This window comes from Orycteropus afer, unplaced genomic scaffold (genome assembly GCF_000298275.1).
Source record: "Orycteropus afer afer isolate SDZICR_OR568_19922 unplaced genomic scaffold, OryAfe1.0 scaffold00302, whole genome shotgun sequence".
Classification (NCBI taxonomy): domain Eukaryota; kingdom Metazoa; phylum Chordata; class Mammalia; order Tubulidentata; family Orycteropodidae; genus Orycteropus; species Orycteropus afer.
Window position 1 is genome coordinate 2,462,214 of NW_006921889.1, and position 16,295 is coordinate 2,478,508.

General features: G+C 44.5%; 1 protein-coding gene across 1 annotated transcript in view; it reads right to left on the bottom strand.

Moving 5' to 3' along the window:
- PDZD2 (PDZ domain containing 2) overlaps nt 1–12,958 on the bottom strand; it is a 425,741-nt gene extending 412,783 nt beyond the window's left edge. The window contains exon 1 of the mRNA XM_007951610.2: nt 12,483–12,958. Within this exon, the coding sequence (XP_007949801.1) occupies nt 12,483–12,958 (476 nt within the window). The remainder of the gene's footprint in view (nt 1–12,482) is intronic.
- Nucleotides 12,959–16,295: the final 3,337 nt, after the last annotated feature.

The following is a 16,295-nucleotide window of genomic DNA, read 5'->3' on the forward strand; positions in this document are numbered from 1 at the left end:
CCCCTTTCTCCTGCATCAAGGATATTTATGGAAGTATATTTGTAATCCTACAGGTCAAATAGACAGTTTCTTAATAAAGTCCAGTCCCATTTTACCTGCCAAACCTTATAGCCCAGACTAAGAGCTACATAGGAGCCCTTGGGTGGTACAAAATGGTTAAGTGCTCAACTACTAGGCAAAAGGTTGGTGGTTTGAACACACTCAGAGGCACCTTGGAAGAGAGGCCTGGCAATCTGCTTCCTAAAGGTCACAGCTTTGAAAGCTGTATGGAATCAACTCATGGCAACTACCATATTTTATGCAAATAATGTGTGCATTATATGTTTTTCTTTTTTGCAAACTGTGCAAGCCCCCTTGTGCATTAGTTCCTATGTGAGCTGTGTGTGCACACTATTTATGTGGGAGGGTTATATGCAAAAAAATATGGTAAGCGTTGAGAAAACACATATTCAGGCATGGAATACCCCAGCCTTCCTCTTTCCCTCTTGGTCCCTGCAGTGCAGGGAATTACTTGGTATGGCTCTTCTAGCCATGGTCTTTGTGACTCCTACCAGACAACTGGGTGAGACCATGTAAATGTGAGGTGCTTGTGGCACACCAAAGGGATCGAATATCTAATTAATAATGTAAATTAAGGTACATAGCACCCTTGTGGGGGTGGAACCATGGAAATAATGTGTCTAGATCACTAACGTGGGGATTGCTCAGTTTTGCCATCTTGCTTGGCTTAAAATAAGCCATTCAGAAGAGGAAAGGGGGAATCTCACTGCCGTAAAGACAGAAAGAGCAGCCAGGAGTGGAGAGTGTCCTTGGACCCGAGATCCCTGTGCTGGACCTCCTTGGCAGTGAGATGGTGCCAGCAAGACAGTGGTAGAAGAACCAAGAGACTGGCATGAGAGATGAGTGTGCTTGCTGGCCCACAGGGTAAGAAAGCTGAGTGCCTTTGGACAGGCGGCTTGCTGTTAGCATGGGGTGCAGCTATAGGCAGAGCTAAAAGAGCTTTGTAACACTTGCCTGAGCAGGGCAGAGGCCAGGCTGAGAGGCCAAAGGCCAAAGAGAAGCGTGCCTGTGGACATCGTGGGGGGAGTCTGTCCTGATCAAAGAATTGTATCCTGAGCATATTCCTGAACCTGAACTCTAACCTGTCACTTCCCTAATAAACCCCATAATCATGAATATTGTCTATGAGTTGTGTGTGGCCACTGCAATGAATTATCGAACCCAGCGCTGATGTACAGAGTGTCCTGGGAGGGACGATTGGTGTCAGGTGGGAAGGTGGTAGCATGCCTGACATCCGTTTCACAGGGATCAGCCTTGGGCTGTTGATGTTGATTCTCTCTCCACCTCCTGAAGTTAGAGGAGGTTAGAAGATGGAGCCCCCAAGTATTTTTGCAGTTCCCAAAGGGAAATGGCAAAATTTGTGTCCAGGAGGCATTGTAAATGACAAAATCATCTTTTCTTTAGTGAGGAGAGTACAGAACAAGGCACCTGTGGGATGGGTCAGCTATGAGCCTACCACTGAAGTTCCTGCATCCAAGTGTCTCTGAGGGACACAGAGCTCTGATATTCACAACCTTTGTTTCTTCACACATTTCCACAATGTTATGCCTAAAAAAAAAAAAAAAACCAAACTCACTGCCATCGAGTCAGATCTGACTCATAGTGACCCCTCCTTAGGTTTCCGAGGCAGTATCACTACAGAAGTGGGTTGCCCAACTTTCTTTCCGAGGAGTGACTGGTGGGTTTGAACCACCAGCCTTCTAGTTAGCAGTCAAATGCCTTAGGCACTATGTGACTAGCGTTTCTATGTTATGTCTAGTCATCCAGAAAGCCACTAGTGGTCACATCTCCATGAACATTTTACATACAACTTAAACTCACATCCTTAAAATCTTTGGAAGGAGATTATGTTACAAAGAATCTCATAAAGAAATCTATATAACAGTTTAAAACACATGTTTTATTTTAGGTTGTACAAAAGAGAGAGAGAGAGAGATTGGATCCTTCAAATAGTATGTTTTATTCTTCTCAAGGAGGAGGCAGCAACCACCAGCCAAACACCAAAAGATGGGAGGTCAACTCTTTTCTTCTCTGTGCCTGGGAAACACAGGCTGAAGGAAAGTGGACTGAATTATGAACCAAATGAGCCTGTCAATGTGGTCACCTAACTCTGCTTCAGAAGGACATGGAGAGGAAAGAGAGCTGAGATAGGTGCCAAGACTTGGGACACAAAGACCTTTTGGAAAAGAAATGCTTGGAAGTTATTTGAGGGCACCTGATGTTCAAAAAGAGTGAATAAGACTGCTTAATGACATAGTTGACTGTTAGTAGCTGCTGGTGAGTTGGTCCCAAACTCATGGTAACTCCCTGCAAGAGATGGGAATGTTGGGGTTTTCACTGGCTGATCTTCAGAAGGCGAGCACCAGGCTTTTCCTCTGAGCCTGTCTTAGTCTGGAAGCTCTGCTGACGCCTTTCAGCACAATGACAAAGCACAAGCCTCCACTGATGGATATTGGTGGCTCCCCATGAGGTGCACTGGCCGGGCACTGAACCCCGGTCTGCCGCATGGAAGGCAACAATTCTAACACTGAACCACCACGGTCCTCAATGTATCTAACACCTGGACATAAAAAAAAAAAAAATTAAACAGACATCAAAATCCCTTAAAATGGCCTTGAAGTGCCATTTTCATTGGTGGCAGAAGGGTGTGAGGTCAGGCCAGTAACACTGTAATCACATGACGATGCTTTTCTCACTTTCTTTGTGGTTATAGCTACAATTACAATTCTTTAAGGTAATATTAAAAGTTGTATTTAAAACCAAGTGTTGTAAGTAGAATGTTTGCATTTTCCATTCTTCATGGTGGACTAAGTCACCCAGTGGTGGCTGTGGTGCCCTCCTCCGGCTCTGACAAGTGTAGGGATGGAAAAGCAGGTCACTAGGACGAAATGAAAAAGCAGCTCTCAGTGTAGCTCTGAAACCTCACCCTCTTTAAATGATGGGAAGCTGCACCTCTGCTGTAATCTCCTTCACAAAAACAAGCAGACCAATGGTGAGGTAACAAAGGGAAGCTCCTCTCTGGAAGTGGCTTTGGACAATTGTGTGCTATGACTGAAGGTGGCCCAAAGCCGGCAGTTTGCTAAAAGAAAGACATTCCACCCCAGTGGCCGTTATAGTGTTTGAAATCCCTCTGCTACTCTCACTTTCATGAAGGCTTTGTAATTCCAGGAAGCTTGCATTAATAAAATGCCTCTGTGTTCAGTCACAGCACAGCTTGGCTAATCTACTCATGGGGAACTAGGGACGCTCGTTTGCTTGTGTGCGTGCTAGGAGGAGATGCCATGGGGGGCCCAATGCGGCACTTTCTAAAGGCAAGATGAGAACACTCTGTCACACAGAAGAGGAACATGGCACCTGAGTCACCTTCTCCCCAGAGATGGCTCCAATGTTGCCACTGGAGAGAAAGATCTGAAGGCAGGAAATCATGTCCTAACAGCACAGTTGTCAAACACCCCCAGCCTAATGAGTAATAAAGCTGACTAACACTCCCAGCACTTTCTCTCACTGTGCTCACCTTCAACCACAAGATGGCAGGCAACAGCCCTCAGATCCTCCACAACCTCCTGCATAGCACCCTCACGAGCTGGGAAAGCCAGCTCCTCCTGCCCATTCCGAGGGTCATCAGTTATTTCTCATGAAGCTGCACAATTTTGCTAAACTCTTGTGGAGAAGGAAGGTTCTAGAGATAGTCACCATCCATTTAGAGAATAAGTAGAAAAAACTCATTTTCCACTTGTTTTCACTATGTTGTCATTAGTTGCTCTCCAGCTGATTCTGACCCAAGGTGACCCCACATACGTCCAAGTAGAACGGCTCTAGAGTTTTCGAAGCTGTGACCTTTTCAAAGCAGGTCACCAGACCGGTGTTCCCCAGTGCCTCTGGGTGGGTTCGTACCACCAATTTTCTGCTAGTAGTATTTTCCTTGATTACTGTTTGCAGTATTAAAGAAAAAAGTACAAGAATTTGAGTCAGAGGCCCTCAACTGTCAGCCTCTCTGTTTTCTAAGAAGATACTTGAGCTGGGAAAGCCATCTCCTGGACCCTCAGTTTCCTTCTTGGTATAATGAGAAAATGGGACTCAGAGGCAGTCTGGGGGAATCTTCCAGAAACCAAGTCATGAAATGAAATAGCATGTGGAGGAAGCAGGCTGAAAAGAATGAAGTGTGGCTCAAACATAAGGTCCAGTAACGCTTCATTTACATGGCATCCTTGGGGAATGCGCTGTTCCACATGACAAGTTTTCCAGATAATTGAATTTTAAATGCTTAAGCTTGTTTTCCTTCTAACCTTCTGTAATGGAAATCTTTCTAAAGTGTATTACACGCGTCTCTGGCTTCTTAAACAGCCAACGGAATAGAATTTAACCTTTCCTTAATGTCTCTAGATCACCATGATGACCACATCTTACTATATATACTGCTGTGCAGAGAGTGCCAGGGGCCTTTGGGCATATTCTGGTGGGTAGGCTTCTCATGCTAAATGGCCCCAGAGACCATATTATAAAGCTATAATTGGCAATTCTTCCTTTCTGCCATCTCCTGCATCACTACCTGCAGTCATTTCTCCAAGTAACACCTCCTAGCAGCCTCTTGACACTTTGTTTAAAATCTGCTGTAACCCAGACAGAACTCAAGGTTGCCATGGGTAACCAGAGCATAAGCTTGGAACGACCCTAAATTTAATTTTACACACAATTTAAAGTCGGTGGACACTCTGTTGAAGGTTACTTCTCAGCAGACCTAATATTTAGCTAAGTTTGCACAGTATGTAGTATGTCGAGTCAGCCCCTGATTCATGGCAACCCCATGCACTGCAGAATAAAATGCTGCCTGGCCCTGAACCAACCCCATGACTGGTTGCAGATCAGACCTTAGTATCCACAGGGTTTTCATTCACTGCTTTTTGGAAGTACATGGCCAGGCCTTTCTTCCTAGTCTATCTTAATCTAGATGCTCCACTGAAACCTGGTCAGATCATAGCAACATGCAAGCTTCCACTAACAGATGGTTGGTGGCCATGCATGAGGCCATTGGCTGGGAACTGAACCCAGGTCAAAGCAAGAATTCCGCCACTGAACCACCATGGCCCAGACTAACATACCTGGCTACTAACTGAAAGGTTGGGGGTTTGAGTCTACCCAAAGGCTCCTTGGAAGAACAGTCTAGTGATCTATTTCCAAAAACTCAGCCATCAAAACCCTATGGAGCAGTTTCACTCTGACACACAAGGGGCCACCATGAGTCGGAATAGACTCAATGGCAACTAGTCCTGGTAGTATTTTGTACCAGTTGCAAACTGTCCTGAGCCCCCCAGTGCCCTCTTACCAGCCCAGCACCCTGGCCCTCTCCAGGAATCACACAGATGTCCCACACTCAAGTAACTCAAAGATGCTACTGCCTGTGGACTCCAGGATCCTGCTCCAGTACGTGCCTTCCCGAGTGGCTGGTGCCCGTGCCATTCAGATTGCTTAATATTTTGAAAATCATCCTGTCTTCTAGGCTGAAGATTATTCTTCATCTTTCCTGATAAGTGAAAGGCCTAAGTTTGGGGTTTTTCTCTCTCCCTCAAACTCAGAGGCCTTTTCTTAGTTGCCTGCTGTGCCCTGGGTGGTTCAGGTTGCCTGAGGCAGACCAGGTGGGGTGTGAAAAGCTACCTTTTATTGAACATCTACCATGTGCCAGGAGTTGAATTCAACACATTAAATAAACCATCTGATCTCACCCACTAAACCAGCCTAGTAGAGAAACAGCATCATCTTCTGTGACTGAGGTAACTTGCCCACAGTCACTCAGCCAATAAGCAGGTCTGGAAACCAGTTCCACCTCATGCCCAAGTCTGTGTCCTTTGTACTGTGTTCTGCTCGCATTCACTCACATTGACAAAAATGTCCAATGAACGTTTACAATCTGAAAAACACCTTTTAAGTGAAACATGGACCATTTTGCTTTTCAGAAAAGGCTAATTGTTTTTGTTCTGGTGTGTGTGTTTTATTTTTAAATTAATTCCACGTTTTGTTACCAATTTGGAACAATCTGTCCTCAGGGAACAGATCCGATTTACTTATAGAAAGCTAGTGAAGGGAGGGGCTGGGGTTACAAACAATTCCTTGTGGACACTCATCTAAAAAACTTTCCCAGTTCTCTGTGCACCGAAGGGAAGTTAATAGAACATTCCAGAAAATCCCATCTTCCCCAGAGTGAGTATGGTAGAGTCTGCAAACAAAACACCTCCGTCAGTATGCTACCAGCTATGCCTGCAAGATGAGACTCATGGCATCAACCACAGCTGACATCTCTTCCCGTCCCAGAAGGTTGTCTAGAAGTGGACACTAGGACAAGGCTGTTATCACTGGAGAGGATGAGGGGTTCCTGCAGCTACTCAGAGAGCCTAGAAGTAAACTGTAGGCCCCTGCGTTACCAGCCAGTGAGAAGGCAGAAGTGGCATCTGCAGTTTTAGGGCTGTCCCAGGTTTAGCTTCCAAACTAGGTCTGGGTTGCAGAAAGACCATCAGATCCATGGATATGAATGTTCTGTTCCTTCCCCAAGGATGAGCCTTCAAAACTGATCTAAACCAATTTTCGAAATAAGCAAACCATGACTTCATCAACATTTTGCACCTGCTCCTCCCACACCTCACACACACAGGATTTTTCAGAGTGTCCTTTCAACCAAAAACATCCACAGTGAACTAAAGTTTCCAGACCAACTCTTGTCAGAGATGAAATCATCTAAAACTTGACTCACCATAAGGTGATAAGGCCAAAATATCATGACAGGCAGTTTTAAATTCAAAATCAAACTCAAGAGAGGGAGCAGAGTTCATTGCTCAAAAGGATGTCTCAAGATGCCGTCATTGCAAGCACGGTGTGGATGATTTATTATGTCGGTAGAGTGGGTGGGAAGTTGGTGTGTCAGCCTCTGAAATGTGCTGCTCACAAATCAGGGGGATATGCAGTCATTTCACCTGTTGTATAAAGGGTCACTATGAGTCGGAATCAACTTGACAGCAGTGGGCTTGGAAGTGGGTAGTAGAGTCACTATGAGTTGGAGCTGACTCAGCGGCACTTAACACCAACATGCAATCATCAACTGAGGGGGCTGTTTGCTGAGGCATGGAGAGGTATATTGGGGTTTCCACAGAATCCTAGTTCCTACTCACTACTTTTTAAGGCAAAATCTACATAGCTAGATGGAAAATTTTAAGGTTGGAGGAAACTGTTAGTCAGTTACAAACACTGGAAAGGAACATTTTGAGAATATTCAAAGTACTTTAAACCACCTAATAACTTGATTTCAAAGTGTTTCTAGTCCTAAAGCTCTGGCTAGTTATGTACACCAAGGGGATCCTGGACTAAAATTGGGTTTCCTTTTCCAACATGAGGAGGGGATTCTGTTTTCTTTGTCAGTTTGGGTAGGTGGAATTCTCATCCTTCCAATCATTTCCTTCCCTGGTATCTGCAAATAGACAGAGGAAGTATTTTATCAGGCTGTAAACCAGCCATGAAATTAACCACCAGACCACATGACCAGGATGAAAGTATATCTCTGAGGCAAACTTTGAGGCAGTAAGAGGTAAGGAACATAGACTGTGAAGCCTGATAAACCGGCTTCAAATCTGATTCTGTCAGTTAGGTGACTTGGGCAAGTTACAGGATCTCTCTGTAGCCCAGCTTTCATACTGGAAGCTGTCCTTTATAAAGCTGTGGTGGGTATGAAATGAGACTGTGGGTAACAAACGTCAGCTAGAATAGATAGACACTGCTTAATAAACGGTACTTCTTACAGTTTTTCAAGAGAACCAGTGAATGAACCTTGAGAAATTGAGCTAGTATTCTTCTCTTCTTTCTTGTTAACTTCCTGGTTGTTACGGGGGCAATGGAAGCCCAGGACTGCGATGCCCTTATTCTTTTAAAAAAAACCAACCACAAACCTGGTGTTGTTGGGTCCATTCTGAATCTTTGTGGCCTCCCGCATCACAGGGCAGATGTGCTCTGGAGGGTCTTCTCAGCTGTAATCTTCATGGAAGCAGATCGCCAGGCCTTTCTTCCATGGTGTTGCTGGGTGGGTTCAAACAACTATCCCTTAGGTTAACGTTGTTGTTGTTGTTATGTGCCGTCGAGCCAGACCCGACTTGTAGCAACCCCTCCTTGGGTTTCTGAGGCAGTATCACTATGGAAGTAGATTGCCCCATCTTCCTTCCTAGGAGTGGCTGGTGGGTTTGAACCGCCAGCCTTCTGGTTAGCAGTCAAGTAGTCAAGCACAAACCATATGTGCCAGCCAAAGACCTTTTCATGCTTCTCTTGAAGACTAAGCAGTGGGTCTTGGCCTCTCCCTCCCCCAACTCAACATCTCAGTGGCTTATAGAATGCCTTCCCTCACCGGGCCCTTTGTCAGTCGTCATACATGCTGACTTCAGCATAATAAAAGGGGATTTCAGAGTCACAATTACTTACTAATTACAAAGTTGTGTTCAGAAAATTTATTCCTAAGCTGTGGAAAGTGTCCAGAAGCCCAGTTGTAAGCAATATTGATTCTACAGGTCTGTTCCCTGACCTGTCTTCCTATTCCCATTCCCCAAATTCATGAGCTTCACCTATTTCAGCCCAGATGCCAACTGATCACCTCTGCCCAAATACACCCTTCTGGTCACAGAGTGGAGCAGTCCAAATTATGAAATACAATCATATAAACCCTAAACCCATTGCCATTGAGTCAATCATGACTCACAGCACCCCCCACTGGGTTTCCAACACAGTAAATCTTTACAGAAGTAGATTGCCTCATCTTCCTTCTGTGGAGTGCCTGGTGGGTTTGAAATGCTGACCTTTTGGTTAGCAGTCAAATGCCTTAGGCACTGTACCACCAAAGCTTCTTATAATCATATAAGCTACCTCAAATGTTTTTTTAAGAGTCAAAAAAGAAATAAATACATGCATAAATGAATGAATGAATGAAATAAAGCAAAAAAATCAATATACATTTTTCTTAGTATATATTGCAATGTAAAGTACTTTATGTGTACTATTATTAATACTCAACAATAGGGCTGGGCAGTGTTTCATTCTGTTGTGCCCAGGGTTGCTATGAGTTGGCATTGACTCAACCACACCTAACAACATTATTACTAATATTAAATAGATATCTGCCCAATTCATATCATTAGCAAAGGGTCTGAGTCATTTGAAACCATGAAAGCTAATCTGTTTCACTTAGAACAATGCATCCTAAAAGACATGATAAAAATGATATTTGATGACAGGTGCATTTAACAGTCACCCTTTTTCCCTATGTGAACAGCCTACACACTTCTTTCCAAAAACAAACATTAACATTATTTCAACTAATTAAAAAAAAAAAGTAATAAAGAATAGAAGCAGAGCAATGTAGCAGCTTGACACTAAACAGAGAGTCACAAGAGAGAGAGAGTCAGCCTCAGTTCTGCCCACTGTCACTGTGACGTCACGGAAAATCGCTTCACCTCAATGGGCTTCTGCAGATGAGGGATAATGCCAGCCCACAAAGGTTGGATGAAATGTTTCATAGATTCTCTTCCAGATTTTGGCACAGGCAGTTGCAGGTGACCTCCCTCTCACCGCCTCCCCCCCCCCCCCCCCCCCCCCCCCCCCCCCGCCGCCATCCTGGTGTACTTACCCAAGTTCTTAAAGCTAAGTTGGTGCAACACCTATGACAAGGGCCTGGAACTGGTCCATGGCATCTTCCATCACACCATATTTGCCCCTTTCATTGGAGCTTCCATCAAAGGGCCTAGTTCTGTGTTCTATCTTCTCTCCTGCCTCTGGGCCCACCATCTTTCTATCCTTCTGTGTCCTCTTTCTTTGTAGAACTGTGCATCATCCTACCACTCCCTCCAACAAGTTGATGGAAAACCACCAAGAACCCCTCCTCTGGCAGATGGAAAGTCATTTCACGCCATTTCAAAAAGTCTTTCGGAGCCTAGGGCAGAGACTTTTCCTAAGCAGGATAAAGGGGAAGCTTCTTGAACAAATAAGAGGAAATTTCCACAGTATGAGTAGTACTTCTCGAAGGTCCTAAAGACTATACCAAGTTCCAGGACAAGAAATTCCCAGTTTTCCAAAACATTCTCCATATATAATAGTAATTACAGTACTAATATTTATTAAGTATTATTTCATCATTTATTTCTCACAATAACTGAATAAAAATAGGTGATATTATCATTCTCATTTCATGGATGGGAAACTTGAGGCTAAGAGGGGTAATTTTCTCAAGGTCACCCAGCTGGTAAGTAAAGGAAACTGGAGAGGCAGGCTGAGCCCTTTGGCTCCAAAGCCACAGCTCCCGACCACTATGTTCTCCTGCTAGATGCCCCCTACCCTCTCCTCCTTCTACTCCTCCATCCACAGCACCCTTCAAATCAGACACGTGCAAATGGTGGGGACTCTCAGGGCAGCTTTGAGAGAGTGATCCCTCCTTCTAACCCCAAGGATCCAGCGTCAGGGACTAGAATCACCTTTTCAACTCCTTGTAGCATGCTGAGCTCTGTGGTGATCAATCCTGATCTTTTTCCAAGGACAATCTCTATTCTCAAATAAAATCATTTCTCTGCAACATCGCTCCTTGAAAACTGGCATCCTGTCTCAATAACCATCAGTCAGGCATCTAGCCATTAACCAAGAGCATCTCTTCAGTCAAGGAGGAAATACTGGTAAGACTGTCTACTGAGTAAGTACCCACATGGGCCAGCCAGAGCTATGTCCTTTCCATGCATTGGATCATTTACTCAGACCACATTGTATGTGCTTGATGGCTGATCCTTGTATCTCTGGGTCCACTCTCTACCCTTATCCATCTGCACTCTGCCCCAGGATGCTGACATACATGGACATCAATGGGCTTCCTTGCCCCTGGGGTCTGGCTGGTTTCTGCTGATAGGAAGCTCTGGTAGGAGACTGGAGGGAAGGAGATTAAGGTTAAAGTATTTCTTCTTTGGCTCTCTCCCTGCAGGGTCCTCTTAGGTTAGATGTTGCCCTCACCCCAAGGGCACCACATTTCTAAAGGTTGCCTTCTGACCATGATTCTCTCCTGGGACATAGGAACCCTTCTCACAGGAGTCTTTGAAAGTGTGCCAAAATTTGTGCATCTCACAATATCTTGAAATTCTCTAAGTTCCAGTCTCTTTCTAACACAGGCATCATTGAAACCCTGGTGTGCAATAAAGGGTTAATTCAGCAAGTTTGGGGTGTTCAGATCCTGTGTTTCCCAAACAAAGGACTGGCCCTTGACAAGCTCCTGGGAAATAACCTCTAAATCCTTGGAATATCCTGCCTGATAAGAGTGTCTTTGTATACCTGGGAGTTTGGGACAACACCAAATCCTTTATGACAACAATGTGATTTATGGTGGGGGCTGGGAGCCACACTGTATTCACTTGACCTCTAGAAGGGATGGAAACTGAGTTACTGAGGTCAGCCATGTGGGCACTCTATGCCTACGCTACTGACCCCAATAAAAATCTTGGGACACAAGGCTGAGGTGAGCTTTTCTGGTTGGCAATACTCTACTGTGTTGTCACACATCATTGCTGAGAGAAGTTAAGTGCTATCTGTACAAATCCACTGGGAAACGACAACTGGGGGCTTGTGCCTGGTCTCTCCTGGATGCCACCCTATGTCCTTTTATCTTTGCTGATTTTAATCTGTATCCTTGCACTGTGATAAACTGTAACCATAAGTATAACAGTTTTTCTGAGTTCTGTGAGTCTTTCCAGCAAATTGCTGAACCTGAGGGTAATCGTGAGGACCCCTGACTCATTTGGAAAACAACAAAACCTTCCAATGATAACTTACTACCTTGGTAGTGGCCACATGGATAGAAAACAGAAATATATATGTTCAAGGACATTCAGAAAACATTCAGATAAGATCCAAAAGGACAGTGTAGGATGGGGAAACCAGGGAGGCTCTAAAGACATTTTAATCATCTCAAGGGACTTTTGAGCCATGGGTCTGGAAGCCTTGTGGTTTCTGGGACTAAGATGATGTGGGAAAGATAGATGGGAAAACATCCATGGCCCACCTTTGTGGCTATGATTGGAGGTGGGCTACTGGGTTGAATGGACAAGAGGGTCTAACTCAGTGTGACATTTCTCATCGGCTTGTGTCATACACTGTTTCTTTTCTTTCTACCCCAAGTTTCAGTGAAGAAGAAAATATGCCAAGTCTGAGTTTTCTAAAGAAAGAATGAAGAAAAAAGAAAAATCAAGAAACTTAAACTTAAGAGAGTGTGTATTCCTTTCATAGAATAATTGCCATCAGCTTCGTGCCACAGTAGGACTCACTCGCCTCTGTAGATGCAGATCAGAGTATCAGGTGCAGTGAGCCCCGGGCTCATGCATCCAGCCTACTCCCCGACTCCAGTGCCAGCTAGCGCTCCCCCCACTCACCTGGCCCCACTGACATCAACTCCGACCATCAGCTGCCCATTCAAGGAGAGGATCTCATCCCGCAGTCGGACCTTCCCACTCTTCCCTGCTGGGCTGTTCTTCCTCAGCTCTGTCACCCAGATGCAGCCCACGTCTAGCACGGGACCCTGGTGGGTTTTCCTCTTCTTGCCCCCTCTGCGCTTTTCCCCATAGTCCCCAAAAACGGGGATGTTCCCAAAACTGAGGCCCACAGTCTCTGTGTCCCCCAGCTCCTTGGTGAGGTACACAGTACAGATCTCCATTTCTGGGAGCCTGAGGTCAGGTGGGGCCACACTCTCATCCACAGCAAAGTTCAGCTGGATGTACTCCTGCAGCTTCTGGATGGCCGCCTGGAAGAGCCGCTGCTCCGGCCCAGCCTCTCCCTCCTGCAGGCTGTTCTGCAGCCACTGGCAGAGGAGGGGAAGGTGCAGCACAGCATTGTCCTGGGTGATGGGCATGGTGCTCACTCCCAGCTGCCAACATCACTAGAGAGCCTGTTCCTGGGGTCTGGGCCCCACAGGGCCCCATGTTTCCTGGGAACCCTGGCTGTCATTGGTTTTGCCTGTGTTCATGTTCAGCTGACAGAAGATCCCAGGAGACGCCTACTTGGGGCTGGGTTTTTTGCCTCGGCAGGAGGAGCACAGGACACAATTAGAACAACAGTGGGACAATCACTTTGGAGTGTTCAACAAGGGAAGGAAGGAAGTGTCCGACAAGTTCTTGCTCGGTTCGTTGAAAGTCAGGGCCCATGCAAAAGACACGGAAATGGGGTATTTCTCCAGCAGTGACAGCATGTCCTTCCTGGGCTCGTTCACACCTGGGAAAGGAAGAGGAAGAAACAAAACATTCCAGTCACTATAGTTAGCTTAGGAGCTCTGGTAGCATAGTGGCTCAGGCACTTGACTGATAACCAGAAGGCTGGCGGTTCAAACCCACCAGCCACTCCTCGGAAGGAAGATGGGGCAATCTACATCCGTAGTGATACTGCCTCGGAAACCCAAGGAGGGGTCACTATGAGTCGGGGCCGACTCGACGGCACATAACAACAACAACAACAACATAGTTAGCTTGTGACACAGAGCATAGAGCCTCTTCTATCACTGAGGGATGATGCTGGCATTCCAGACACCAAGCTTGCACTGGGAACCTAATGCTTCTCTCCATGACCCAGACCATGGCTCCCTCCCTCCTACATACACACACACACACACATACACACACACCCTTCCCTCAGACAGAAGCTTCTGGAATGCTGACTTCTTCCAGGAAATTTCCCTGATTTGCAAGGAAATGAGGTGACTTTTGCCAGGGCAACCCCCATCAATAGACTAACAAACTCACATACAACAAGGAGGCAACGTGACAAGACCCCTTTGGAGGTTGTAGAAGGGTTTTTGACATATATTTAGAAGCTTATATCCCTATGAAGCTAAGAAGTTATGTTCATTTGCCTCAATCAGCCCGACTGCACACAGGAGAACTCTCCATTCCAGAACTCTGTTCAGACAACAATACAAGAGACAGAAAAAGCCAACACCACAAAGATTCCAGCTCTGTCCCAGGGCAACACTAATCCACAGCACTGGCACCACTTCCACCTTTATCAGAGATTCAGAGGGAATCTTCTGCCTTTGCCTCCGACAGCTGCCTTGACTCTCCTTTCTCCTTTTCCTCCTGTAAACTGTTGAAAGTGACCTATTCCAGGCCAGTCCAAACGTCCTCTCCTGGGAGAGAAGACTTTGCCCCTCTTTTGTTTGCTTTTTTTCTTAAGTTTTTATTTTTCTTTTGTAATAGTGGTAAAATACATATAACATATAATTTAGCATTTCAACTATTTTTAATTTGTACAATTCAGTGCCATTAATTACATTCTCACTATTGTGCAACCATCATCACTACCTATTTCCAAGTTTCTTATCACCCCAAACAGAAACTCTGTACCAATTAAGCAATAACCTCCCATTTCTCCTCCCCACAACCTCTGGTAATCACTAATCAATTTTCTGTCTCTATGTATTTGCCTACTCTAGATATTTTATATAAGTGAGATCATATAATATTTTTCCTTCTGTGTCTGGCTTATTTCACTTAGCACAATGTTTTTAAGATTCATTCGTGTTGTAGTAAGTATTTAAACTTCATTGCTATAGCTCAATAATTAATTGTATGGCTATACCACATTTTGCTTGTCCATTCATCAGTTGATGGAAACTTGGGTTATTGTGATCAGTTGATGGGACCTTGTGGTCATCGTGAACAGTGCTGCAATGAACGCTGATAGCCATGTATCTCTTTGCTGGCTCTCTAACACACTGCTCACAGCTGTGCTGCTGTTCACTGGGGAGCAAGACCAGCTGCAGCAGGTGTGTCTCCCCTACTAGGATTGACACAGTCTAATCGTGTCCCCTCTGAATTCTGCACAGGGCCTTGCAACTAAAAGGTCCCCGATGAAAGGTTAACTGACTTACCTCGCCATTTCTTCTCCATCAAAGAAAAATTTTACCTCCATCCTCTGTAAACATAGAAAAATGATCCTCTTCCAAATTCCACTTTCACCCAGAGAAAGTCAATATAAACCACGCAGTCTAAGATGGAAAATGTTCTCCCAACTCCTTGGGAAGTGATTTAACAAGGAATAATAATAAATGGGAGAGGTGTCAGAAGCCATGTCAATAATAAATGACTTTATTACTCAGTAACCATAAAGAAATCTCCAATATAGTGAGATTTGATTTCCAAAAAACTTGAGTGCCAGCTATTAGCTGGCTCCAAATAAATCAAAAGCTGAGCAAATATCATCTAAATAGCCATAAGCCTATGAAAAAGAAATCTAAGATCAGAGAAAAGATAATACTTAAAAGTACAAAGATTGAATGTCTCCTATGGCCAAAATAAGTAACACCTCTCACTGAAAAATAACTTCACACACAGACATATTGAAATCTTATAAATAAATCAAAATAATTTCCATCAGGCCTAACCACTTTTATGAGCCTCCATTTCTTCATCTAAAATGAGAAAGTTAAGCTAAATCAGGTCTGAGGTCTGTCATGCTCAACAGTGAGGTCTTCAACCACAATGACAGTGTCTCATTCACAGTGAGACTATGCCTGTCACAAGAAGAAAAAAGGTTTAAGATCCTTTAAATTTAAATTTTAATGGGCTATGATTCAAGTGTCAGTCAGTCATAGCTGACATGGTGCTGGTGTTGTTATTCTGTGCTTTCACGTCAATTCTGACTTCTAGCAACCCTATAGGACAGAGTATGGTTTTCTACATTGCAATCTTTACAGGAAGAGACTGCCAGGTCTTCTCTCCCACAGAATCGCTCTGTGGGTTTGAACTGCAGACCATTCTAGCTAGCAGCTGAGCAATTAATCATTGTGCTATCTGGGCTTCTTGAGATGATTCTAAATGTATGAAAACAGAGTAAATATCTTGGGGCAAGGTGTTCTTTAAATAAGTCTGATTGAAGAAAACGGAACTTAAGAGTAATTAAAAAAAAAAAAAAAAAAAAGAAAGAAACTCACTGCCATCGAGTTGATTTGATTCATAGCGACCCCTCCTTGGGTTTCTAAGGCAGTATCACTACAGAAGTAGATTGCCCAAACTTCCTTCCGAGGAATGGCTGGTGGGTTTGAATGGCCAGCCTTCTGGTTAGCAGTCAAATGCTCTAGGCACTACCCCATTTTCTAGGAATCAATATGTATTCACCCATTCATTCAACACATATTTATTGAATATCTATTATGAACCAGGCCTTGAACTTGGCACTGGGAATATAATTGTCAAGAA